The sequence below is a fragment of the Podarcis muralis genome, chromosome 6 (assembly GCF_964188315.1).
Source record: "Podarcis muralis chromosome 6, rPodMur119.hap1.1, whole genome shotgun sequence".
Classification (NCBI taxonomy): Eukaryota; Metazoa; Chordata; class Lepidosauria; order Squamata; family Lacertidae; genus Podarcis; species Podarcis muralis.
This window is the reverse complement of record NC_135660.1, coordinates 22171775-22194621: the sequence shown is the minus strand read 5'-3', so window position 1 is coordinate 22194621 and position 22847 is coordinate 22171775. Positions and strand designations below refer to the sequence as shown.

Sequence of the window (22847 nt, the reverse complement as noted above, 5' to 3'; positions counted from 1 at the left end):
AGGTAAATGGAGAATGTAAAAATCGATCACAATTGTGAAAGGACTTAATTATGGGATTGTGCAAGTTTAGTACAAATTATTCATGTGATATGAGGAAATGAGAAAATATATAGCACTTCATTGAAGCTTTTCTTTAATGTTTCATTACATCACTGCGGGCGTGATGTAATATTTGTTGCAAAGAATGTCAATGAGGTACCATAACCATTACCTTCAGCTGGGTTCCTATTCAGATTTGTACTATACAGAAGCATGGCAAACAAAGACAGAACAAAACAGCTCTGTTAAAACACCATCTGCAAACAAGAGGCATGCTTATCAAAATTCTTGAATTACACGTCCAAATCCTGGACTCCCATGCATAGTGACCTCAGACAAGCATCTGGCTTTCATGAAAAGAAAGTGACTTTTCCTTTTCAGTTTCACTGGTACATTTTGTTTCTCGCTATTTCTGCATATCTATAATTCTAGGAACTGAAGAGTGATGTCAGATTAAAACGCTTTCAAGACTGCCATGAAACAGGCTAATCTTCATCACTGTTGCATAACGTCTCGATGACACAGTAGGATCACAGATATTGGAATCTATTCATATGCAGACCTATTACCTCTAGAGTTAGTAAGGATATATAGGGACCTTTTCCAATTTCCTGTCTATGGATTTTTATTTTTATTTTTTAAAAGCACCTGACTGTTGGATAAGCAAAAAGAAGAGGGTTTGAACACAAGTTTGACCATGCCAAGATTTACAAAGGTCAAGGCCCCCCTTTAGTTATTTATATTTAGAAAAATATAAGCTGCTTAATTTAAAAAAAATCTGCAAGCAATAAACATTAATATAAAATAATTATCAACAGTAAATGGATAAAATCAGCAAAATGTAAAAGCAAATAATAAATTATATAACCAAATAGGCTCGTTTCAATAAAATAAAAGGTTTTAGCAGGTGTCTAAAACAATATAGAGAAGTCACTGATGCAGCCACACTGAAATTTCAACACCTAGCAGATGCAGAATGGACATCATGTGGCACTTAGAATCATAGAATCTTAGAGCTTGAAGGGGCCCAAGGTCATCTAGTCTAACCCCCTGCAATGCAGGAATCTCAGCTAAAGCATCCTTGACAGATGGCCGTCCAACCTATGCTCAAAAACCTCCAAGGAAGCGCAAACTCCGCAGATGAAAGTGGCTGTGGGCAAGGCGATTTGTCAAGTAAACTGGTCTCAAGCTATTAAGGACTTTATGTACTAATAGCAAAATCTTCAGCCTGTTCCATTAACCAATGGGCAGCCTGTGCACACCTTTGAACAGAGGTATAATATGCTCACTCCTGTCAATAATCATGTGGCAGCTTCCAGGCCAATGGCAAATGAAGCCTCACAGAGAGTGCATTTTTGCCATTTCGTCTTGAAGGTATGAATACTTTTGACTATTGTGGTCAAGCTATCTTGCTCCAGGAATGGTCATCACAGTGGCATACTCACTAAAGGTAAAGGTAAAGGACCCCTGACAGTTCAGTCCAGTCGCAGACGACTCTGGGGTTGCAACACTCATCTCGCTTTACAGGCCAAGGGAGCCGGCGTTTGTCCGCAGACAGTTTTCCCGGGTCATGTGTCCAGCATGACTAAGTCACTTCTGGCACAACAGAACACCAAAACCAGAGCAATGCACAGAAATGCCGTTTACCTTCCCACCGGAGCGGTACCTATTTATCTACTTGCACTTTTTTGGCGTGCTTTTGAATTGCTAGGTTGGCAGAAGCTGGGACCTAGCAACGGGAGCTCACCCCGTCATGGGGATTCGAACCACCGACCTTCTGATCGGCAAGCCCAAGGAGCTCAGTGGCTTAGACCACAGCGCCACCCACGTCCCATAAAAACTAAAAACCACTAAAGCTGATAGAAATGCTGGTGTATTTCCAAGATATTCCTTACTCTTGCGTTTGTTGTAACTTTAAATGAGTAAGAAATAAGCAGAATCTAATCATTTATGGCTACTGCGGTTATCAGAGGTTAGATATACCAGGAAAGAAAAATAAATAAAGCCCATTTGCTGTCCCACAGCCTGATACTGAATTTATTCTCGTATGGATAATTTAAGGTTCACCTATACCTATGCCTATGATATGTTGAAGATTTTCTCTCTGACACCACGGGCAATAGGATTTAACACTTTTACATTAAATAAAAAATAGAAACAACATTCAGCAAGATTTCCTAGAAACTAGGTAAAAGTGCAACTATCACCAAAATAATAATAATCAAGAGTCAGAATCCATGAAAGCTTGAATACATGTATATGTTTTTAAGAAGCATTTATGAGGCCTCTATAGAAGGAACTTACCAGAAGTATTTTCGGTTTTGGTGTTGTCAGCAACAGGAGGTGCCTCCTGATCTGGTAATGGCAAGCCCACCAGATGGTATTTGTCAACTGGCATGGAGATGGGACGTGCCTGCAAGCTTCTACTCGTACGCCTCAGGATCTCTTCCTTCTCTTTTAAATTGGTTCCCTCAGACACACTCTCCTTAAGCTCTGTTACTTCCTGAAACCCCATTTTGCTCTTCTTCCTGCCCTTTGCTGGCGCGCTGGCAGTGCGTCGGAGAATACGTTCCCCAATCGACCTCTTCCGAATGTAATTAGCGCTGTTTTCCACAGAATTATGCTTGGGGTTCTTGTGAAAGAGCCCTCGGAGCCCTATCAGTTGCTTGTTCTAAAAAAGAAGAATAGAGAACGGAAAGGAGGGAAATACTACCGGTTTTTGAAAATGTGGCCTATTCCACACCAAAACACATTTCTAAACAGCTGCTTGTGTACATTATTTGGGTGATGAATGGAGAAGAATCCCAAGCAAGCAAGCAAGCAAACAAAGTGATCAAGTCAAGCAAGTCCACACCTGGTCAACTGAGGAGAAAGCAGGCACTGCTTGCCATGAGTTCATGCATGTATGAGGGGATTTCTCTCTGTCAGGAAGCCAGCCTGCCATGATAGCAGAGGAGTTTTATGAGAGGCCTCCTAATCACACATGACAAGCTTGCGAGAAATGTCCTGGGGTGAGAAGCTGCCCTGGGCCCAGGAGCATTTTATGACATGGGCCACTTCGATGCAGCAACAGCAGGCCAAGGTTTCAAACGCTTGATGGGAAATGAAGTGACACAGCAGTTAACGGATCATGCGGTTAGGGGCGTCTCCTTTAAAAAAAGGACGATCAGCGCCCAGCAAGTGCAGAAGTGGCATGCTAAATAAAAGCTACCTTTGTGGCTCCTAGAAAGTGCATTATAGTATAACTGGGGTTGAGGATTAAGGGACTCCACTGAAAGGCAAAGAAAGGCACAGAATGATGGGCTAAATTTCCATTAATTTGGGCACATTGAAAACAACAGGATACATCGTGTTTGTCATAGAATTATGGGTAGCCAACATGGCTCTCTTGGATGCTGTTGGATTCCATCAGACCTGGACATCTGGCTATAACCCCTGATCTACTCGTTTTATCTCTGCACATTTCTCAGAACTAGAGACTGGTAGATATCTTTGGCTTCTAAACGCCCATTTATACATCACCTATTTAAAATAAGCCCTGAGACAATGTGCCAAAGTTCTATGTCCATGCAGCAACAATAAAGGAATCTCCACCAAGCAAGGATGCGCCAGGGAAAAGAGAGTTACTCAAAGCCACAAAACTTGAGTAACAAGGAAGAAAAAGCAACAGCCTCAAGCTCTAGGTAGACAGGGGAGAAACATAAAAGGGAAGGAAGGGTGTGCCAATCAACAGCAGCCATAAATTCACTGTACCAAACAAACACTGTTTTATTTGACAATAAACCACGTCTACCAAGCAAGGTGGATAAAGGGGTCTAACCTCAAAATTCCATTGTCTAAAATCTGGTTTAATGAGAATAGAGCGGAACTATCTTGCAGTCCTGAAGGGCATCAAGTAATAGCTGGCAATTTTTATGGTTCCAATAGTAATCCTATAACAGGTACAGTAGGCCAGGCCCTCCAGATGTTGTTTGGCACCAGCTCCCATCCACCCAAGCCAGCTTGGGCAACAATCAGAGGTTGTGGGAGTTGTAGGCATCTATAATCATCAACAACATCTGGAGGGAAGTCTTCAGGAATTGCATGCCACAGTAAATCAAGTAATCTCTAGCTCTCCTTACCCACTGAGAGTGAAAGACAAATTGATGATTTCAGATTATGAAGCTGTGAAGGTCAGAGATCACTTGTGCCTGACTCATAGCAGGTGTTCGGTTGTAACAATAAACCATGGTTGTTGGTAGAGGAATGAGCCTAGGTGAGCCTTGGGTTAACTCGTTTGCCCACCTCTTCCTATGATTTAACCACAGTTTAGAATTACATTCAAACCCTAAACTGTGTTTAACCTAGGATTCACTGCAATAAGCCAGAACCATAAAACCAAGGTTCAAAGGGGACTTGTTCAGTAAAACATAATTAAGATTAACCACAATTTGTGACGGTTTTGATAAAATGAACTGTGGGAAAACAGAAGCAAACTGTGAACTGTGGTGAACTGTGGGAAAACAGAAGCAAAAGCTTCCAGTCTCCTCTTTGTGGTTCCACTCGAGAAGGTGGAAGTTGTTTATTGTCACATCTAAATGCAGCTATTGGAAGAAAATCTATATAGGTGCTTGAGCAAAGATACTTGTCTGGAGCTATTGGGAAAAGAGGATTTTGTCCTCTAATGTTGTATCTAGATGACATGGCTTCCAGGCTTCTGTTACAGGCGTGCCCCCTCCTGTAAGGCAGACTAAGACTCTTAACCAGTTTGACCTACCAGTGCTTACTAAATTGCATCCAGTTATTAATGGTGTGGCCTTCATTAAAATATATGAGCTGAGCATAAAATATGCATTCAGCCTTCTGTCAAAAGAAACACTGGAACATTTAAGCAAGAAGATAATAGACACTGGTGGGTTTTATCAGACTGATGCCTAGTACTGGGAGGAAAAAAATCAAGTCCCCAAATCCCAACTTACTGATACAGTAATTGATATGAAAAATATTGATAGAAAAACTCCCTTTTCTCATTTTAAAAATCCTTTCTGTTAATTCACCACATTGCATTTCTCTGGTTGTGTCATGATCTTATATGGATTCTTGAACTGCTAGTAGCAAGCTGCCTTATATTCAGTCATGCCACTGGTTCACCTAGCTCAGTATTACATGCACGGACTGGCAGCAACTCTGCAGGTTTTCCCAGCCTAATCTAGAGATGGCAGGGGTTGAATCTGGGACTTTCTGCATGAAAAGCGTTGATTCTCCAGCTGAGCTACAACCCCTCAGCTATAAAAAATATTCATCCACATGAAAAAAAAAGAAAAAACCACCCAAGGCAGAAATTATGAAAAAGCTTGATTCATGAAGATGACTTTTTGCCATTTTAAAACTTGGAGCAAGTATGTAAATCTCCCATCTTCTGAAACAAAATGGAATAGCGGCAGCTTTTAATTAAGATGCATCCAAACTCAGCCTCAAAAGAAAATCAATTACCTTTAAAAACTAAACCAAAACCCCAATTAAGACTGCTGCAATATATAACTACATTTAGTGCTTAGATGAGAAGCAAATGCCATAGAACCCTCTTCTCTCAGAAAAAAAGTGAATTCTTGCTGAGGGTCGCTTCCCAGTCTTGCAAACCATTGAACTGGCTCCCCCAGTGATCGCAAACAGAGATAAGGAGAATTAATTAATTTATTAGAGAAGCTGGAACATTACAGTTGGGGCAAGGCATGGGCCGTCTTCAGACCGATGACACACAGCAGGATCTAGGGGATAGGGCTAACTAGCAAATTTTAGGTAAGCCCCTTTATATATTAAAGCCCATGGATCCCCACAGCTGAAGAGGGGCTACAGACACTGACTTTTAAATAATAATGTATACTTTGGAAGCATGGTAGTGAACTAAGCAACTCATTCATGGACGGTCAAAACAGGATATTGGACCAGATGGACTTTGAGCCTGATCCAGAAATACTGTTCTTATGCTTTTATGTTTGGGGTGGGGGTGGGAAGATATGGCAAACATTAGAGACAGGATCACATACATTAAAAATGGGTAACTTGTTTTCTAATAATAAAAAAACCCTGATGTTCCGTTTACTGCTTGTTTTGTAATTTTACACCATATTCTTTTAATATGCTATGCTTCTTCTACCACCTGTGTGGAATAATGTTGGAAGTTGCCCTGAGGGCTCCATTAGAAAAGAGGCATGGTATATTTCAGGGATGTCCAAGAGGTCGATCGCGATCTACTGGTTGATCGGGGGGGGGGGGGTCTGTAGTTGATCGCAGTTGATCACTCAATCCAATGGGTAGATCACTGCCAGTTTTTTTATAGTGGGAGTAGATCGCAATGTCTTGAAAGCTGGACATGCCTGGTATATTTTATTTCCCAGATTCATCACCGTTCATTATATGTTATGTTTCTCAACACAAGATTTTTTTTAATTATTTAAATTATTATTTATTAAATTAGTATACAGCCCTTCATCTGAAGATCACAGGGTGGTTCACGACATAAAAATACGAAACGGGAATGCAAAATACATAATGAAACAAAAACAAACCGATAACTACCGCTCCCATAAGCATATTTAAAGGGTTATAGAATGCTAATCAGACAAAGGCCTGGTTATAGAGAACCATTTTCACCTGGTGCCTAAAAATATGTAATGAAGGTCTCAGGCCAGCTTCCCTGAGGAGAGCATTCCACAAATAGGGAGCCTGTTATCATGTTGCCGCCCTCTGGACCTCTCATGGAGGAGACACATGAAGAAGGGCCTCAGATGGTGATTGCAGGGTCTGGGTTGGTTCATATGGAGAAAAATGGCCCTTGCGGTCCTGAGAATAAAACCAACAATTCCGGAAGACCACACTGTAGGCTGCAAAATGGCAATAACTCCCCCTTACCTTTCCAAAAATTTCATTGATTGTTACATGAACAAATATAGAAGCTTCAGTCAGTCCCTCCAAATAAACATGACGGTAGCCTGGTGGAAGTGGAAACCAGCAATTAGTATTTGGTATGTCAAGATGCTACCACACCAAGCTATGCATGTTAATATAGGATATACAGGCCTGCTTTAGGTGGCTGAGGATAAGACAAGACAATGATGAGTCTTCAGCTTATTCTTACCTTCCCCTTTGTACACATGAGACATTAGGCAGAAAATGTGAAGTATGTGCTTTTCAAGGTTGTAAAGGCACAAGCAATAATGGCTATGTCCACAACCCAGAGAAAAAGGTTGCACTCCCGTCTAGGCCCAACTAGTCTAGGCGCAAACGTCTGCAACATAGCCTGAATGTCCAGGGACAGAAGGACTAATAAAATGGCCCTCAAAGATATCAGTTGCAAGAATCCCCACTCAGTCCTGGTCACAAAGTCTGCCACGCATAATGACTTGACTCGGCTTCCTACTCTGATGTAGACAGCTGTTTTGCCTTGTTTGCCTATGCATATCCTTCTTTCCAACAAAACCCCACATCTCAAGCTTCATGAGCAGAAAAGAAACCTAGTTAGAGCCCCCTCCCTTCCAATCCCACAAATTTACAGCACCAGCACAGGCTGAGACATGTTGCAATTTCACCCATACTGCCAGCCTATCAAAGATAGGTAAGCCGAGCCACTAACCAGGCATAAGGCTGCTGAAGGCGACAGTCCTTTGTCCAACAAAGTCTCGGCCGATTGGATCATGATCCCAGACAAGAAACCGAACCAATGCTATCTCAGGCATGTGGATGTTGAAAGTGAGAGTTTCTTCCCACACAGGATTAAACCCTGTAAGGAGCAGAGAATACAAGTAGTCAATTGCGGGAAGAGAAACAAGTCATCTAAGTACTCGACCTATTAACAAACCACCGAATGAGTCTACGCTGAAAGCCCAAGGGGTGTCTTACTTTGTGTTGGGTTACTCCAGCTCTTAGTCTAGTACCTGAAAATTATGGCATCTCTGAAGAATACAGAAATTGGCAATTCCTGTTATCCTGCATTCCATTCAAAAATAGAGGTAATTTCACCCACCGTCTTAAAGCCTCATGAACACTGTAATAAAGTCTGTGTATTACAGTATATTCATCATCATCCTTTTTTTAGGTTTATAAGCATGTTCCTTGACACTGGTGCATGGCCAAATTGAGGCAAGAAAAACAGGTGCAACGTGAGGCACTAAAGGTCAATTCACAAATTATACTATTTGTGAATTGAGTTCTCTTTTACGCTATGCAATTTTTTGAAATATGCTGTTACCCCATAATTGCTGTCAGTACCTACCAAGTATTACCATGAAGCATCAGACACTGCCCTGGTGCTGTGCCTGAACAGGAGACCTCGTCACATGTCAGACATTTCCCACTCAAGATGAGAAGGTTGTTGATATGAGTGGGTTTGACAGTGCGCACTCATACATTAGGAGTGGTGCTTGTGAGCACAACCCATGGACATTTTGGAGCATTTCTGAGCTCGGGCAAAATCCTCTGCTCTCAGGTCAATTCTAGCAATAGGAGCCAAGATGAAATTTCAACTAGTCCATTGCCACAATGCTCAAAAACACTCCAGTAAGTACCCAACTAACATAAAGGGGTTAAGTGCACAGTGTCAGTCTGCATGAAATGAGAAGTTGCATCCCCTTTCCCCCACAAATACAAAGGGGACATGACTGGAACCACAGTGGGACAGGGAGCGGACCAAATATTGGGGTCAAATAATGCCTAAGGCTGGCCCAGCCACAGGATTCCCAGTATTGACTATATGGAACTAGCCGACCTGACTGGGAGACTCCGAGACCATAGAGAAAAGATGGTGGAAGACGTTTGGAAGAAGTTTAAAGAATATTTGAAAAAATACGTTAATATTTAAATCTTAGAATGGCTTTGGAAGTGGATATAGGCTGTAGGGTTAGAAGTAGAAGATAGCGTATTTTAAAATAGTATTTGTAAGTGAGAAAATGTGAAGATTTTTATGGTAAAAGTAAGCGTGATAAAAAATGGTTAGAAATTATGATATATGTAAACTGCTGAAGATGAGGTAAAATGAAAATCAGATAGGGGGACTTGGGGAAGCTCACCTAACAATGTTTAGAAAAAAATAAGGATAAGACAAGAATTTGTTTGTACTGTTTTTCTGTTTGTGCTGTTTAGTTGTGTTATAAAATGAATATTTGGGGGGGGGTGCCCAGTATTGATGCTATAGATGACTTTAACTCAAACAAACAAGAAATCCACTGACATGCTTCTTTCTCTCCTTTTTTTAACATGTTCCCTGATAAAATGCAATGACCAAGAAAAGGAGAAGTGACCTCTTTAACTTGCTATTCCAACAGAAAAGAGAAAGTTGAAAGTTCAGGGGTGAAAATAAGGCCATCTACCAAAAGGTAGCTCCAAAGCTTGATAGAGCAGGAGGACAAGCAATTATTTCTTACCCTGACACTGGCAGTGATGAAGAAATCAATAGCCATTCAACAAATAATATGACATTTTTGTTAGCTCTTCTGAATGGCTGTTTCTGAGTATTGTGTTAGCTAACACAAATTTTCAGTGCTGTCGCTTCCTGTCCATTGTGACAGAAATTCAGTAATTGCTTGGCCCTGCCCTCTTCCATAACTCTCGATAAGGAGGATTTTTTTTAACCCATTCTCTAACCTTCTCATTATCTACAGAATTTGAGCCTACTCTTTATAACAACTGTCATTCATACTGATCATATCTGCTAAAATGAACATCAGATTCTGTCCGCATAACTTGTGCTTAGTGATAACTTAACCTTTGGGCAGTCCCTTTTGGAGGGCTCTGGTGAATCTTCACGAAGCAATACATTCAATTGTTTAATATTAATTAGTGGTAGCATGGGATATATATATTAGACTCCAACTCATTCTGGAAAACTGTGCTTGATATTCTGATTTCAAAAGCGCTCATTGTTGCTGGCAGAAAGAAAAAGCCAAATTTCACAATAAAGAAGTGCAAACTGTAGATTCGCAGATGGAGACTTAGCCAAAATAGGAGGCAAAGAAGAATATAGGCAAAATGGCAAGTGTCTTGAATAATGGAAAAGTACTGAGATGATATAAAAATAATGCTAATCACATATGCCCAGTAGAAATGGGGAACTGAAATTGGCAGGAGATGAGAAATTGAATACCTGAAGGAACATTATTAAGGCCACACTCATAACATACACTTAAAACAATATGATATCACCTTAAACAGTCATAGCTTTACCCAAAGAATTCTGGGAGCTGTGGTTTGTTAAGGTTTTTGAGAGTTCTTAGGAGACCCCCATTCTCCTCACAAAGCTACATTTTCCAGAGCAGTTTTACAATCAATCCCTCCTAACAACACTTACAGCTTGCATATAACAAACATACATACAGCTTGCAGCCTCTTACCATTGTCATCCACCACCCTGGTCTGGTCTTTGCAGCAGTCGACCGGTAACCCAATAATTTCCACCTCAACAAATGGATCGATTATCTGCTTGAGACATTTTTGGAAACAGAAAATACACATCTCAAATAATTATTTCATCTTTCCAAAGCGTGCCCGCAAGACAGCAATTTTATAGACCTACCAGCATAATATATTAGGTTACAATTTTTCCATTATATTAGATCACAACCAAGTAATTAAAAGCAAAAGTTGAGGCTTGAATTTGTTCAGAAGCCAAAATGTGGATTCATCTGTTGCAGTCTTGATAATTCTTTTATAGCAAGGGGCTGAGAGAGATCATTAGGATTCTGGAGACAAGCATAGGCTGTTTTCAGGCAATTTGGGGCTCAAGTCTAGCACTCCCTCACAATGAGAATATTGTGGCCCACAGCTCTGTGCTTGAGAACATTCTTAACATCACTAGCATTTGGGGTCCTTCTGATGTTGCTGGAACTACAACTCACACCATCCTTGACTGGCTGAGGTAGATGGGAGTTGGATCCAGATAGCATCTGAAGGGCCACAGGTTCCTTAAATAACCTGTTAAAGAATCCTAAGACAGACTTCCCTTCCTGAGATCTTGCAGAGCCATAATCCAAGCTCTTATTTTTACTAATGGAAATTTGTTTCACTTGTCTGTTCTAAATATCAGCATGTTGCTTAAAATGTTTCTTTATGTTTGTTTGTTTTTCAAATTTCTATCTTGCCCTTCCTCCCACAGGAGTCCAGGAGAGAAAGCAAGAAAGCAGTGCAATTAAACCTAAAATAAAAACATGTTTGGAACATCTAAAAACATCGAACACATCTCTGAAGACATAGGCTCACAGCTGAGCAAGGTTTGCAGGAACAGTTTCTCTCAGCCACCAAATGCCTGGGTGAGCGGAAATGTTTTTAAACTCCTCCTGAATGTTAATGAGGGAGACAGATGCCCCCCAACAGGGAGGGCAGTCCACCAATTTTCTAACATGTACTTCACATTAAAGAGTTAAGTAGCTGCTTCATTGCACCACGCTGTCAAGAGGACAAATTTTATTAACGAACCCTTCCGTCCCTCCAGGGTGCAATCCAATGTGTCATGAAAGGTGAACAGAAAATGCAGTAATGAGGCCAAGTGTTGAGTAAACAGAAAAGGCGACTATGTGAGCAGGGTGCCTTCTCTAGCTGCATTAACTCTATAGAGAAGAGATATGCCTGTGCTCATAAGCCCCCACCTTTGTATTTTGAACATTATGAAACCGTAAAGATACAAATTATTGCAAACTCCCAAGCCAGAAACTTTCAGGGAATATATCCCTAAATCATTAAACAGAAATGCATGGCGAATTTCACAATTTAGCCTTCAGCGCAATGATAAATTAATAAGATGTTTATCCCACACTAAGATAGCAGCTGCGAGTGAATAAAATTCAGGTGTGCATATCCTTAAGAAGTGCTGTAGGCAATGTGAACATCCATACTCAGAGACTGGAAAACCACAAAAGCTATCATCAAGATTGTTTACCTCTCCTCTGTCTCCTAACACTGAGTCCGGAGGTTTCGGTAGCTGCTGCCCACTGATGATTTTGAGGAGAAGTTGCTTCTTAGGGAAAGCAGGCAGTGGATCTGTAGAATAGGGATTGAACGTCCCTAGAGGGTGGAAAGAGTACATAAGGATACAGTCCTTCAGATAAGGAGTTATGTGTGTCTTATGCACTTCTAAATGAAAGCAGGCAGTCAACAAGTAACATACAAATTCAACTATGCAATGATCCCCACTCCCAGAATTTTTTTCTTCTTTTATTCTGGGGATGTGTTTGCCTGCCAATCTGGATTACTGCAGGTACTTCACATACATAATTCATTGGCTGTGGCCAGGGCTGGATTTAGGTCTGATGAGACCCTAAGCTACTGAAGGTAATGGGACCCTTTATATATCCATCTGTCCTCTGTCAACAACAAATGGTCGCTGTTTTTTGTGTTGAATATAAGCTACAGTGGTACCTCGGGTTACATATGCTTCAGGTTACATACGCTTCAGGTTACAGATGCTGCTAACCCAGAAATATTACCTCGGGTTAAGAACTTTGCTTCAGGATGAGAACAGCAGAATCGTGCAGCAGCAGCAGCAGCAGCAGGAGGCCCCATTAGCTAAAGTGGTGCTTCAGGTTAAGAACAGTTTCAGGTTAAGAACAGACCTCCAGAACTAATTAAGTTCTTAACCCGAGGTACCACTGTATATGGTAATTTATGGACCTAATAGGTATCTAAAGCCATTTGCACATAACAAATAGGAGCCTACACAACACAAAACACTCTTGCTGTATGTAGGTTTTATTTTATTTGTTTTTTTATCTTATATTTTGGAAATGTACATCTAGTTGTTTCTTTCCTTTAAATTTTTTTGGGGCCCCCAAGAGACTGGGGCCCTAAGCAATAGCTTGTTTAGCTTATACATAAATCCAGCACTGGCCATGCGATAAAAGATCAGATCTGTGTTAATCAGTTAATGCAATGGTTCCGCCATAAGTTTTATGCTTATTTTAGGCACTTCTACCCCACCCTTCAACAAGTCACGTCTTTTATCTCTATCAGCTTTGCCTGGAAATTTATCACTGTCAAAGGACTGTCGTTATTACCATTAATGAACATATTGCAGCCTGATTGTTGACAATAAAGATGGTGAGCCTGTGGCTCTCAAGATGTTGTTGGACTACATTTCCCAGCCTGTATGTTCAATGATCAAGTATAAAGGGAGTTGTAGTTCAGCAATGTCTGATAGGCATAGCTTCCTCAATTTATAAAGCTCTAATAACACTAGAATATGGCAATCTATTGTACACAGAACGCCATGGGAAGTGGACCTAGAAATACCAAATGAAAACTGGATGGCTTTGTGGTCTGAGAGACTGTTGAAATCTGCTTCTGCAAAAATAAGGGAAGCCTCATTAAAATGTCTGCGTAGGCGGCATTATACACCGGTGAGGTTACCCTGAATATCTAAAGGAGTCAATCCCAATTGTTGCAGGGGATGCACAGTCAAAAGGTACATATTTCCATATGTGGTGGTGTTGTGACATCATCAAACGCTTCTGGAATGCTGTCTTCAAATAAATAAGCTTGATTGAAATGTCTGCTGCACTATCACTACTTGGGCTTAGGATTCTGTCTGCTCATGATTATCCTAAACATGACCTCTTATCCTTTCTATTAACTCCTGCTCGTTTGGAGATAGCCAGATGTTGGAAAACCGGTGATGGGCTGAATGAACATTGATTCTTGGTGTAACAGAGTATGGTCAATAGCATTGGCTGAGAAACTAACATGCCAGGCGAGAGCGGCAAAGGGCAAACGCAATCCATATTCCTTTTATAACATGTGTCAAATGTTTATTGAATACATAAACAGATCAGACCGTGGCAGGAATCCACCCAGCACTCATGGGGAAATGTGGTGTGATCTCTTAGAGCAATCAAACGAAACTTTAACACATGACAAGTTACTTGTTGTTTACTGTTGTAACAATTGTTTTCTCAAAATTTATCTTCTGTACCATGAAATAAATAAAAACAGTAGATATAGATGATATAGATATAGATGATATAGATATAGATATAGATATAGATATAGATATAGATGATATAGATATAGATATAGATATTAAAAATATATATCTGGTAGGCCACAGGCCTCCCATCCTTATAATGCATGTATAATAGCATTGCAGGACTAAAATGCATTGAATGGTACTACCTTTGCACATCTGTTGGGGTTTCAGGACGTATCCACAGTTGCCATTCATCCTGAACTTGGCTTGGTTCAACTGCATCACACGCCCATCAGACTGATAGTTTAACGCCACTGTGAAATTAGCAACAGCTTGTGTTACTCATAAACTTCACATGCATCTAACAAAACCTTGTGTGGTTTCTGCTCATAAAGGTAAACCCAGAGTTAAGTTAGTGGTGCTTCATCCCTACTGAAATCAAAGGGACCTAATGACTAACTTGGCTCGTTAATTTCAATGGAAACGAGATTCAACCTACAATTTTAACCATGTCTACTCAAAGGTTGAGTCCTATTGAATTCAATGGGGCTTACTCTCGGGCAACTGGGGTTGAGACTGCAGTCTAAGTTAGCCTGGATCCTGCCCATAAAATAGTTTTGTACGCTTTCCCCCTCCCCATAATGCAATTGCCTTTGATTTTAAGCAGATAAATGGGATTTAATGAACAAAGTTTATATTTCTCTTGAAGGCTGCATTCCCTCTTGGGCAATCTGTTAGGAGCTACATGCTGGTAGCATGTAGTGCCAAAGTCAAAAGTTGGTGAGTTCTGAACCAAAAGTGGACATACCTCCCCCCCCCTTATTTCTATGCAACACCTCTTTTCTCTCTTTCCAACAGCTCTCCTCTTCCTTCTGACATCCCTATTCTTTTCTGACACCCCCCCCCCTTTCCTTCTCTCTTGCCAGTTTTAAAAAATGCTTTACTGCAGTCTGGTAAAACATCAGTATGGTGTAATTTCCTAACAATAGGGTTTCAAGCAACAGCGAATATCATTTCATAACTTTCTGACACTCTTCTCCCTTATCTTCCTCCCCATCTAGCAGGCAGCTGGGATAGGGACATCTGAAAAAATGTGGTGAAAGTAGATCAACGGGCACCTGGGTATTGTGTGCATATACCTCGCACGTGTACACTGCAACACTCACCTAGCTGGCAGCCCACGTTCCAATATGCCAAAGGGTTGAAGTTGCTGGAGTCAATCCGATATGCAGATGGGTAGATTCTGGTGAGCTGCTTCTGGTTATAAAGCATAAACTGCTCTGCCTTCTGTTGCACCACCTGGTGTGCTCTCGACTCGCTGAAGGATAACACATTCCCCACAGATCCTGCATGTTGAAAAGGAAAATAACCAAGGAAAAGAAGATATGGTCAAGTATGGCACGACATGTGTTGTGTACACACAAATGTACACACACACACACACACACACACACACACACACACACTAGTATTGCACCCCACGTTTGCCTGAGGGCAATTTGGAAATAAATGTGCTTTTGAGGAGTTATGCTCAAAGCCTCCCCTCCCCTCTAAATGTGCATTTTTAAACAGCTGTTATTTCCTCTGATCTGTTGCTTCAGGGCCACTTTTTACTTGAAACACTTTCTTTTGGTGAAACAGCTCAGGGGCCTGGAGGAAATCAAAGCCCTCCAGACTCACGAGAACACCTTTGTCTATCGAGCTGCCCTGGGCCTCAATGAGAAATATTTTCCTGACAACGAAGGTGAAAACTCAATTTCAGAAACAGGAGAAGGACCGACACCTTCACCTTTCTTGACGACTTTAAATTCTGAGTGAGAGACCAGCCCAAAACATAATTTCTTCACTTGGCAAATGGCAGCATGTTTGACTTGACTATTTAAAGCTCTGCAAGTGGAAAGCATTCATTTGTAACAAATAGATTTAATTTTTTTGTAATGAATAACTAATTAAAAAGGGGGTGGGAAAGAAGTCATCTCAGACAGTCAGGGTCATGCTGCAAATGTAATGGTGCTATGCTATGCTATGCTTTCAGTGTGGGCAAATGAAGTCTATGGGTATGGGAAGCGAACACAGCCGCCATTTACCAAGGCAACATGATCAAATACTCCCCCTTTTGTTACAAGGTGGCTGTTTGCTATAGCCTCACTCACCAAATATAATGGGCATTGAAATAAGTTTAGTTTCCTATACATAACCATTCAAGTTGGCATTTTCGAACCATATCTACAATTGCATTATCAAACAAAACACATGTTCAGTGTCATGACTAGTTCCTCCAAGATGTTCAAATACAAAACTATTTATCTAAATGGAGAATGTCTAATATTCAGATGATGCGCGTTTTGAGGTGGGGGGGAGGACCACGAGTGCTATTCTTTGCAAAGCACTGCATTCAAACAGGCTTTCATGAGTCGAATATATATTAAGCACGCGTGGAGAATTCAAAAGAGGACAGGACCAAATTTCTCAAGGCATTTCTGGAAGAAATTGGTCTCAATATCAAAGCTGCATGAAGCCTGCACTTCTAACAAAACAGATATGTTCATAATTTTGAATCAAGACAAGTTCTGCAACAGAAAAAAACACCAGTCAATTTCATGGACTGTTGAAATAATTATAAAATTAAACACATTTGTAATATTTGCTGAAGTGGCAGGGAAGGGGCCAGAATACTGAGTCTCAGACCTTGGTCCCTCCTTACACTTCTAAGGCTTACCAGGTGATGCAAACTCAACTTGAAGCCTAATTTTGCAGTCATAAGGACTAGAAATATGGGCTATAATTTCAGCTGAAAAAGAACTAAGCATGGGTTTAACTCTCTCACTGCAATCATGTTTTTCTAGGATTGGCTCACGTCCCCCCCCCCCTTTTTTTTTTGTAGGGGAGGGAAAGGATACCAAATTATTTATCCACTCTCAGGTTTGATGTTTCTGTTTTGCTTGTGCCAAACATTTTTTTTAAAAAAAAGCCCTGATTAGAGAATCGAGAAATTCCCGCTGTGTAATTCAGAAAACTCCAACTATTTTCACTAGATGGGATTGTTCCATGAAAGAGCTGTCAGCATGTTTCCAGCTGGATTTTGACTACTTCTCTGAAGATGCTCATCAGGAATATGCAATGATTTCACCCCAATCTGCATTTGACATGCCAACCTTGGCTGAAATGTGCTTGAATCAAGAAAGGTGTCTCTCTGCGTAACAAAAAGCACACTGAGCACAAAAACTACCCCTGGAGCTTAAAACCTCTTCTTCCCCCACAAATAATGCTCATAAAGGGACAGGTCCTCCTAATTAAAGTCTATCCCCAAGCAGAAACTTGTCACTTGTCACACGCTGAAGGCTGCTTTCGGTGGAAAGAACATGTCACTTTTACATGTTGAAGGTGACACCACTTGTCACAGCTTTTGATTCTGAGGAAGGTGAGAAAAGCAATCCTGTTTTGTAATGCAGCTGTGCCACCTTCCAGTGGAGGAAGAGGGAAGCCATTGCAAGCGGGTGGGATAAGCCCATAAAACAGGAAGGGGCAGAAGAGGCAGGGGCCGGGCTGCAAAGGAAGGATGGGACTGAGAAACTCATACTACCAAAGTGGGCTGGGTTTTTGCATGAACCAGGTGTATGTTAGTGTCAGGGGACTGCCATCGGAACAGGGGAGGGAGAGCCTCAACGCTTCTGAAGAGCAGCTCCTCCTCCAGCAGTGGGGAAAGCCACGCCTCCAGTGGAGAAGTGAGGGGAAGGGGGAGCCAAGCAAAGGGAGGGCTCGAAGATGCTGCTGAGAGCCCAAGGGCCTCACCTAGCCCGGCTGGCCAGGAGGCACACATGCCGCTTCCGTCGCCAAGCTTACGCAGAGGGGTGAAACGTAAAGAAGGGAGGTGAAGATTCGGGGTGTCTAAGTTCTTATGTTGGGGGGGGGCGGAAGGGGCCACTCCCGGAATCTGCAAGTGACTAAGACGGACATGGACTTTGTGGTTCGGCACTGTAAATAGTTTGCACCAATAAAACCTGTAAAAGACAGGGCAGAGTCCTGCCTGGTTACTCACGAGCAACCACCACCAGCACCTGACAATTTGGGATGTCACTTGAGCACCACTTTTAAGCTCAAAAATAAGAAGTGTGCGATTGCAGTGCACAAAGCAGCTAAACCCACAACACTCCCCCACTAAGATCCCATCGTTATAACCTCAAACTCTACAGAAGGATCACAAATCAACAAGACTTGTGCAACAGATTAGTGGCAATATCAAGTGACTCATATTCATCTCACCTTGCACAGGAGAAATTCCCACAAGCTCATCTACTATATATTTGGGGAAGCAGTTTGCCTGCTTGTCTGCCTGTCTGTCTGTCCTTTATGGGTTCAGACGTATTGAGATATTGCTGCCATACTCAGCACAAGGGTTCCTGAAGTGGGGGACAGTGGTCTTCATCTACCTTTGGACACCAGGCACCATTTTGAATCAAGATGGCAGGCCCAAATGTGACTTGGGTGTAGTTTCGCCTAATTTGGCGTGGCCGTTAGGAACGAAGTTTCGCTAGGGGGAGGAGGTAGTTTTCGCCAATTTTTTGCAAACGCCGTGTCCGCACACTCCCAAACTCACAGATTACTCTATCCATTTAAAAATCTTTCCTTGTTTCTTTGAATTACTAGGCAGTGCCCAGCACCCCCTGCTACTTCCTTATACAGGAGCAAATAATATATTTGACAGCAGGAAAAGGATGTGCCCCAGCATTCACCCACAGCCTTACCATCATCAACTATGTCTTGAGCTGCTACCGAATTGGTGTACACCACTAAATCAGAAAGATCGCGACACAGCTTCATCGTTTTTCTCCGCCGACCCAACCTGCTGAATAATGGTAAAAGAGGGGGATTTTTTTTCTAAATGGCTAGATTTGTCAGCTTCTCTCTCTATCCTACTACTAAGCCCAGACAAATCCAATGCCTTTTCTCAAACAACAACAGTTATTACTTGACTAGAAGGCATGCTACAAAATAAAAGACAACCAAACAGAGGAAAGAAATAGGCTGGCCAAGAGGTGAAGCCTTTTCCAAAACTCTGATTCATTCTTTTAACCCTGCCTCTGCCTCTCCGCCCCACAACCCATCCTTCATACAGATATGCCTTCCAGATACATCTCTCCAACAGAAGCAACAGGTTCTGGATAGAAATAAGTTCTCTTATTAAATGAAGGCAAGATGCGCAGGACAATAGGAAGAGGGAGTTTTGGCTCTGCAGCAAATATATGCTTTGTTTATTACATTCAGTAGCATAATGAGTTTAGACAGGCAGTATTTTTGGTTCTGCCTGTTTTCATCTAAAAATTGAATATGTCCTCACACACAAACACCCAGTATTGCTTTATTCATTCTAAAAAGCTAGTGCCAGTTACATTCCGGGGGAAATGTACATTTGCAGCCTGCCTGATTTGGAAGTAAAACAGCTGGGGGAAAGTGACAATTACTAACCTGTATAGCTGTCCAGGTTCCTTCCCAGAACAATTTTGTTGAGAATCCTCATCATCAGATGTGCTATGAGATTTGGGCCTTGGTTTTGCTGCCTTCTGATTGAGAAAACAATATCTGATTTAACTGTGTGGTGAACTATAAAAAGTTACCATTCATTTCCAGTGTGGTCTGCTCAGGCTGCTAACTGTAAATTTCTGCGTTCTGATTGAGATTTCACATGGCGTAAAAGCCACTTACAGAAATATAATGGATACAGAACAAGTTTAGTGCTCATTTTTCTGTGTTATTTGAAAACAAGTTTGTGTCTCCCCTCCCCCCCCCCCCCCCCCGCCCAGAAACAAGTACAGTGGTACCTCAGGTTACATACACTTCAGGTTGCAGACTCCGCTAACCCAGAAATATTACCTCGGGTTACGAACTTTGCTTCAGGATGAGAACAGAAATCGTGCTCCGGCGGCAGCAGGAGGCCCCATTAGCTAAAGTGGTGCTTCAAGTTAAGAACAGTTTCAGGATAAGAACAGACCTCCGGAACGAATTAAGTTCCTAACCCGAGGTACCACTGTACTCAGTTTTTGCTAAATTCCAGTGTGTTTCTGGGTGTGGCTTTTATGTTGTGTGAATGCAGAAATGAAGAGTTGGGGAAATGATGTGAAAATAGAATAAGCTGACATGTGAATGCAGCCTCGGGCTAACAGGAGCTTCCCAGGGTCCCAAAAGGAGATTTCCCTCACTCTTTCCTCCCTTGAGTATTTTAAATGGAAGGATCAGGGATTGAACCTGGAAGATTTGGCATGCAAATTTGTGCACTCTTGTCACTGAGCTACTGCCCTAAGCACTATTGCCAAGAGTTATGTTCGATTTACAAAGGTTTTGCTCCAGTCAAGATTAATCGCTGGTAAGAGTGACGTAAACATATATGAAAGAGTGCTGGAGGGGAAATAGTTAAATAGGTTGCACAGACAGGACCCAGAGGGGTGGAGTCAGTGGGACTATAAAACCAGTTCTGGGAGGAGTTCGTTGGGAGTTGTTGATGGGTAGTTGGTTGGATTTAGTGGGTTGGGAAAGGCAGTTGGTAATAGAGAGACAGTTAAGGCAGTGGGTTCTTGAGTGTGGGGAGGTAGAACAGATAGAGAGAGGAAAATAAGACGAAGAAAGTAAAGAGCAACAACGTTTGGAATGCTGTAAAAGCTTTGTTTGTGTCTGAAATAAAATACACTCTTCTTTATTAATTGAGAAGCTGACTGAGACTGAAGTGATTTTACCAGGGAGGACCTGGTTGGTGGCAGCGGATTAGTGGTGTACGGGTCAATAGTCCGTGAGACGACCGGGGGCTCCATACGAACACCACAGTAAGTCCTGTTGATTTGACTGGGAAATAATTAATTTAATTGAGAAAGAATGAGCTCTCCCACTGAATTTGATGGCAAACCATCTTACTACCTGCTAGGCACATACCAAAAGGTGAGAGAACTGAACAAAATTTCAGTTGTAACAGCGATCGTAAACTGCTTGTAAAAGAGCAGCCAGTTTACAGAGAACTAGGTTTCTATAAAGTCCTCAAACTTGCATAATTTAAGATTTTTTTATGGGGGAGGGGTGGGGGAGTTATGCAGAGTGCTGAAACCCATTGTCACAATCATTTTATACCTACTTTCCCAGACAGCAATGTATTTTGAAGGAAGGAAAGAAAGAAAGAAAGAAAGAAAGAAGAAAACAACCCAGGCATTTTTCTCCCCATGCGTCTATTTCTCTGTCGACCCTGAAATGTCAGTATTTCAAGGATTTATTGAATGAATGGCATGGGAAGGTCAAAGGAAAAGTATGGGACTCTGGTGAAGGACACTGGCGGGGATGTCCAGCAAAATGCAATGCCAACATCTAAAAGGAAATATATCAAAACCCTCCCACATATAGGGGTAGAATTCTTTTAAAGAACTACTTATGAGCTAAATGATTTTTTGTGAAATTCATTCACATCTGCAGAATTTTACATTTTTAAATTCAAAGGGAGAACGCTTCCAGTACAGCATCACTAAATATCTCTTATTGCCAGAAGTGCACAAAGTCAATCAATTTCCGCAATGGTCATTAAGGAGAATATTAATTTTTTTCCCATGCAGACATGGGAAAAAAAATCAGGGCAAGCCTAATTAGGCTAATTAGCTGAAATCGTTGCATTATTGAAATATTTTGCAGTCTTCAAAGTAGTAATTGTAAGTTCTCTAGAGGCTGGTTTCTCTCACAAGCATTCTACTGTACAACATTTGTTCTCTTATCAGTGTGCTGGGAATGTCAATTGCCAATAGTCCCCATTAGCAAATATGAGCTGGAAGCCTGCGAATTGAATGAATAACAGCTCATTAATTGTCCATTTTCAGTTCCTTGAAAGCCAAAGAACGTTACATATAGGAGAGAGAGAGTGTGTATGTGTGTGTGTAAAAGTATGTGCTGCCAGCTAAAGTTTAAAGAAATAAATTATGTTTTACACTGGCCTTACCATCTGCAGAAAGAACTGGTGAAACAAAGCTGGGAGTCATGAGTGGGAAAGGGATCCTGCACTTATGTCTTGCTTGCAGGCTTTGTATAAGCTGCCTGGTTGGCTACTGTGGAAGCAGAATGCTGGACTAGAGGTTTGAGTTGATCCATCAGGGCTCTTTTCTTGATTCTGTGCTGCCAGGGAACTGCCATCGGCTCGGGGGCGAGAGGGGAAAAGCCGGATGGATTACAGAGAGCCCCCAAAGATCGTGGGAAGCAGTACCTCCTCAGCAGAGGAGAGTAACCACACCTCCAGTGGAGAGGAGCTTCAGGGCTTGGAGGAGGCGAGGCGGTGCCAGGACACCTTGCCTGGGCAAAGCGAGGAGGAGAGAGGTCCTCCGTTACCCACGCCCTCCCTGCGCAGTAGGCTTCCGCACCGAGAGGGGAAGCGCAGATTGAGCGTCAAGAAACTACACTGCTGGGGAAGGTTTAAGGACCGCCCACTCACAGATTCTGCCAGTGAATGTGCGAGCCACAGAAATAGTGGCACTCTGCATGGTGAAGGGTTTTTGGCACCAGTAACGAGGCTTTACAGCCGACCAGGGAGGCATTTGCCTGATTGCTCTCGAGTAACCCCCTGGTATCCTTACATGTGCCATGCGAAGGCTCCAGTTATATCATGGCTGACCTTGGACCACTCACATTCTCTCAGCTTAACCTACCTCACAGGGTTGTTGTGAGGTCAAAAGGGGAAGAGCTCCTCGGAGGATACGCGGGACATAAATATAAAAATTAAAACTGCCTATTCTTGCCAACCAGTGCCTCCATTTCCCCCAGCTTCTCCTGCTGTTTCCCCGCGACTGTTTCAGATTGCAAGCCCCTTGGAGGTTGGGACTTGTCATACCTGTTCTTTGTAAAGCAACACGTACACAGAAGCCGC

At 42.0% G+C, this 22847-nt stretch overlaps 1 protein-coding gene across 8 annotated transcripts in view; it reads right to left on the bottom strand.

The window, feature by feature from the left end:
• PLCH1 (phospholipase C eta 1) overlaps positions 1-22847 on the bottom strand; it is a 144542-nt gene that overhangs the window by 2517 nt on the left and 119178 nt on the right. For 4 of the 8 annotated variants that reach the window (XM_077929851.1, XM_077929858.1, XM_077929857.1 and 1 more), the window contains 10 exons: positions 19433-19527; positions 18712-18812; positions 15133-15312; positions 14173-14280; positions 11945-12069; positions 10404-10488; positions 7652-7798; positions 6931-7010; positions 3251-3310; positions 2344-2710 (listed from right to left, as the gene is read on the bottom strand). In XM_077929851.1, the coding sequence (XP_077785977.1) occupies positions 2344-2710; positions 3251-3310; positions 6931-7010; positions 7652-7798; positions 10404-10488; positions 11945-12069; positions 14173-14280; positions 15133-15312; positions 18712-18812; positions 19433-19527 (1348 nt within the window). The remainder of the gene's footprint in view (positions 1-2343; positions 2711-3250; positions 3311-6930; positions 7011-7651; positions 7799-10403; positions 10489-11944; positions 12070-14172; positions 14281-15132; positions 15313-18711; positions 18813-19432; positions 19528-22847) is intronic. The other 4 variants (XM_077929852.1, XM_077929853.1, XM_077929855.1 and 1 more) reach the window with 4 other exon arrangements.